Here is a 5,207-nt window from a genome sequence, read left to right on the forward strand (position 1 = left end):
TGTCGGAATCCAACGTGGCGGGCTCTGGACTCCCCCAAACCTCCCACAAGTTTTCGCTTTAGGGGAATTCAAACATTCGGACTGGTCCACGGGCTAGACAGCAAAGAGTGTTCGGACTAAGTTATCCGAATGTTTAGGGGCGTTTTGATGCACGGTGTTGGAGCGACCCTAATTTTATCATAAGGATACATGGATAAATGTATATGCACCATCAGAAGACTGTACAAGGAGCAAGGGACAAAGAATGGACACACACACGTGCACGTTGGTAAACAGCACAGTCGCTGTCATTGTCTCCTTATACAAATTACAACAGTAATTTACAATATGTACTGTTCTGTACGGAAGTGTGTCCTAACGATGCAGATGTTTCGATTTAACCGGCCGAATCCAGGCTCTGAGTTAAAACCAATAAAACTCTGAAGAAAGAAAGGAATGCAGTTAAGACTTTTAATTAACACACCCGAAACCGATCGATCTTCGCCCAAGCAAGAGCAGCCGGCGAGAAAGAAAGAAAAATCGATCGATCAGGAGGATGCGTGGGTTTCTCAGACTTGGATGAAGGAATGGCATGGCACCCCCATGAGCTGCGCGAGGGTGGTGGACCGGAGCTTCCTCTCGGTGACGGCGGGGTCCTCCAGGAGTAGCACCTTGTCCTTGTCCTGGACGCCGGCCATGTGCAGGTGGTCGCCGTCGTCCCGCTCCCGGCCACGGTACAGCAGCCGCTGCTCTCTGGGCCACAGGCTGGTGGCCAGCGACAGCAGCACCTTGAGGTCGCCGAAGGTGGCGGTGGCGTCGATGGACACGTCGTGCTGCCACCCGCCGCAGCCGGCGGATACTCTCACCAGGATGGCCTCGACGGCGTCGTCGCAGCCGTCGTCGTCGGGCGCCCGGCGCTTCTGCAACAGCATCCCGCCCGGGCGCACCTCCCACTCGATCCTCTCGTGCTCGGCCACCATGGCGCACATGTCCACCCCGCCGCCGATGCCCACCGTGCTCTTGGACCGGCTCCTGAACAGCCTCCTCGGGCTCGGGATCTTCACCATCTCCTCCTCTGCCGCGCTCTCTCTGTTTCTCTGCCGCGTGATGATGGATGATCACTGGATGGATGGATGGAGTTGTGGTGCGTGAGGCTTGATGGAGTTGGAGAGATGGTTGGGATTTTAAAGGGGGAGAAGGTGCCGAGGATGAGGACAGGGTCGGCAGTGGCGACAGAGAGGGACGAGAGCCGTGCGCGGGCGCGAAAAGGGAGAATTAAGATATGGATGGTGACTAGGCGAAGCTTAGCAGGAATAGCAGGAACAGATTAGAGTTAATCGAGTGTTGTATACGCTGAGTCGCCGCGGGTGAGGGGACACCTGTCTGCTCTTTGTCAAGACGGCTGGATCGGCAGCACATGGGGAGGTGGCAACGCGGTCTCTGCATCTGCATGAATGGCGGGGCCGACGGAATCGCCTCACCGGCTGCAGGTTAGTTACTTTGTCGTTCCGTCCCATTTCTTTAGAGCAACTCCAACGGCGGCCGACCCAAACAAATAGTGATTTTGTCCATTTAGGTCGACCACCCGTCCAGCGTCCGCCCTATTTTACATTTGGGTTGGTAGTGCGCCTAACGCACCGACCCATTTCATGTTCGCACATAATTTTTTAAAAAGGCCTGCGGTCATAGATCATGCTAGCGGCCATGTCTCAGGCCGGCATCGTGCCAGCGCCGACATACAATGCCGGCTTCAAAATAACACCACACAGTTCATGCTGGCGCTCTCGCCAGCGGCCGGCACATATGCCAGCACACAAAAAAGGGGTGGGACTTGAGTTCGACCACGCCATCGCGGCCCCGTGGTCATGCCAGCACACCTGCCGGCATACAAAAAAGGATGGCACTCGCCGTCATAAATCACTCGTCGTCGAACTTGAGCATATCAGCCTGCACGGCCTCTCCCTTGGCGACACGGTATTGAGATCCACCTTCATGATCTCTACCCCGGTCATCATGCTAGTGAGAGCCACTTCTTTCGCCTTGGTCTTGGCGTTGGCGGCCTTGATCTCTAGCATCTTGGCTTGCTTCTCCGCCTCCATCTCAAGCATCTTGGCTTGCTTCGCCGCGTCCATCTCAAGCCTCCTCCGTTGGATCTCCATGAAGGCGTTCATTTGCTCTTCTTTGTAACGCCAGCGCTCCTCCTCCCTTGAGTCCTTCTTGCTCATCATGCCCTCCACGCTTGCGGCCGCATCCCGCTTGTCCTTCTTCTTGGAGTTGGTCTTCCCACGCGGCCGTGCCTTCTCGCCGTCCCCAACCTCCTCCACGGCTTGCTTCCCCCCACGCGACTTGAGGGCGGCATATTGCGCCTTGAACTTCTCCTCGTCTTTGATGACCCTAAAGCAATGGGAGAGGTTGAAGCACTTGCCATTGTGTTGGTCCGTGAATGCCTCCAAAGCTTGAAATGCCTACAAATGTATTTCATGTAAGCATATTGGCAAATGGTATGCAAATGAACACGCAAGCATAAACGGAATGACACAAATGAAGGAAATATGCCCTAGAGACGATAATAAAGTATTATATATTTCCTTATATCATGATAAGTGTTTATTATTCATGCTAGAATTGTATTAACCGCAAACATAATACATGTGTGAATACATAGACAAACAGAGTGTCACTAGTATGCCTCTACTTGACTAGCTCGTTAATCAAAGATGGTTATGTTTCCTAGCCATAGACATGAGTTGTCATTTGATTAACGAGATCACCTCATTAGGAGAATGACGTGATTGACTTGACCCATTCCGTTAGCTTAGCACCCGATCGTTTAGTATGTTGCTATTGCTTTCTTCATGACTTATACATGTTCCTATGACTATGAGATTATGCAACTCCCGTTTACCGGAGGAACACTTTGTGTGCTACCAAACGTCACAACGTAAATGGGTGATTATAAAGGTACTCTACAGGTGTCTCCAAAGGTACTTGTTGGGTTGGCGTATTTCGAGATTAGGATTTGTCACTCCGATTGTCGGAGAGGTATCTCTGGGCCCACTCGGTAACACACATCACTATAAGCCTTGCAAGCATTGTGACTAATGAGTTAGTTGCGGGATGATGTGTTACGGAACGAGTAAAGAGACTTGCCGATAACGAGATTGAACTAGGTATCGAGATACCGACGATCAAATCTCGGGCAAGTAACATACCGGTGACAAAGGGAACAACGTATGTTGTTATGCGGTCTGACCGATAAAGATCTTCGTAGAATATGTGGGAGCCAATATGGGCATCCAGGTCCCGCTATTGGTTATTGACCGTAGACGTGTCTCGGTCATGTCTACATAGTTCTCGAACCCGTAGGGTCTGCACGCTTAACGTTACGATGACAGTTTTATTGAGTTTTGATGTACCGAAGGAGTTCGGAGTCCCGGATGAGATCGGGGACATGACGAGGAGTCTCGAAATGGCCGAAACGTAAAGATCGATATATTGGACGACTATATTCGGACTTCGGAAAGGTTCCGAGTGATTCGGGTATTTTTCGGAGTACCGGAGAGTTACGGGAATACGTATTGGGCCTTATTGGGCCATACGGGAAAGAAGGAAAAGGGCCTCAAGGGTGGCCGCACCCCTCCCCTTGGTCTGGTCCGAATTGGACTAGGGAAGGGGGACGCCCCCTTCCTTCCTTCTCTTTTTCCCTTCCTCTTTTCCTATTCCATATGGGAGGTGGAATCCTACTAGGACTAGGGAGTCCTAGTAGGACTCCACACTTGGTGCGCCCCCTCCTAGGGCCGGCCTCCTCCTCCCTTGCTCCTTTATATACGGGGGTAGGGGGGCACCCCAGAGACACAACAATTGATCCTTGAGATCTCTTAGCCGTGTGCGGTGCCCCCCTCCACCATATTACACCTCGATAATACCGTTGCGGAGCTTAGGCGAAGCCCTGCGTCGGTGGAACATCATCATCGTCACCACGCCGTCGTGCTGACGAAACTCTCCCTCAACACTCGGCTGGATCGGAGTTCGAGGGACGTCATCGAGCTGAACGTGTGTAGAACTCGAAGGTGCCGTACGTTCGGTACTTGATCGGTCGGATCGTGAAGACGTACGACTACATCAACCGCGTTGTGATAACGCTTCCGCTGTCGGTCTACGAGGGTACGTGGACAACACTCTCCCCTCTCGTTGCTATGCATCACCATGATCTTGCGTGTGCGTAGGAACTTTTTTGAAATTACTATGTTCCTCAACAACAAAAGAGGGCGGCTTGCTAGCATACCATATCTTGCATGCCGATGCCGCTCACGGGGCGGGCCTTGACGCTCTCAAGAGTGGCACAAAACTTGTTGCACTCTTGTTGGATCACCCTTTATCGCTTCAAAATGGACACCCACCCGCGCGTGCTTACTAGTTGATACGGCGGAAACTTCTTGCGCTCATGGAACTCACGGTCGATGCGAATCCAATAGGTTGATGCCTCTTGTTCGGCGCCCGTCTTGGGGTCTTGCCCAATGTCTCTCCAACACTCACAAAAGAAGCTTGTTCTCGGCCGCCGTGTATGCCTTGGTCCGCTTACTCTTGCGCTTCGGCTTCGCCCCGGCGGCTTGGTTGGCGAGCTCGTCCTCGAATAAAGGCTCCCCTTCGATGTCGCACTCGTCCTCTTCCTCTTGCCCGTAGTCCTCCGGAAACTCGTGGTCGAGTGGGAAGCCGTCCAGGTCCAGGTCGACCTGATCATGCATGAAGGCCGCCTGATATTGCTCAAAGGTGGACGGCGTGGACGCCCCTCGGCCGTGCTGGCTTTGTGTCTCGTCGGGATCGTAGCCTGCGGCCGGCGCACCACCCTCGAAGGTCATGTTCTGCATGTAGTCGTCGTCACCGGAGGCCGACATTCCGTCGAACAGGTTGCGTGTGCCCGACAGCACGTCGGCTGGCATCTGCCGCGCGTGTTTCCTCGCGCCTCCGGATGATGAGCCACCGGCCACCGGTGTGGCGTTGAGGTCGATGTGCGCGGGCGTGGAAGGCGCCACCACGCTCACCTCGGGCGAGCACTCCCTGGTAAGGCGGGAGGTCTGCGGGTAGACGTGGAAGCCGGTCATCGGGGTGCAACCGACACACGGGGCGAGTCGGGCAGCACCATCCAAGGGAACGCGGATGAGCCGGTGCTGGCCGCGGCCACGGCGGCGCTGACGAGGCCGTGCTGGCTAGGGTTTAACCCTAGCATG

At 54.0% G+C, this 5,207-nt stretch overlaps 1 protein-coding gene across 1 annotated transcript; it reads right to left on the minus strand.

Moving 5' to 3' along the window:
• Positions 1-265: 265 nt before the first annotated feature.
• Positions 266-1,156, minus strand: LOC123075080 (BAG family molecular chaperone regulator 4-like). The gene has a single exon (XM_044497763.1). The coding sequence runs from the start codon at positions 1,044-1,046 to the stop codon at positions 549-551; it is 498 nt and encodes a 165-aa protein (XP_044353698.1). The 5' UTR covers positions 1,047-1,156; the 3' UTR covers positions 266-548.
• Between the last annotated feature and the right edge of the window lie 4,051 nt (positions 1,157-5,207).

Source organism: Triticum aestivum, chromosome 3D (genome assembly GCF_018294505.1).
Source record: "Triticum aestivum cultivar Chinese Spring chromosome 3D, IWGSC CS RefSeq v2.1, whole genome shotgun sequence".
NCBI classification, from domain to species: Eukaryota; Viridiplantae; Streptophyta; class Magnoliopsida; order Poales; family Poaceae; genus Triticum; species Triticum aestivum.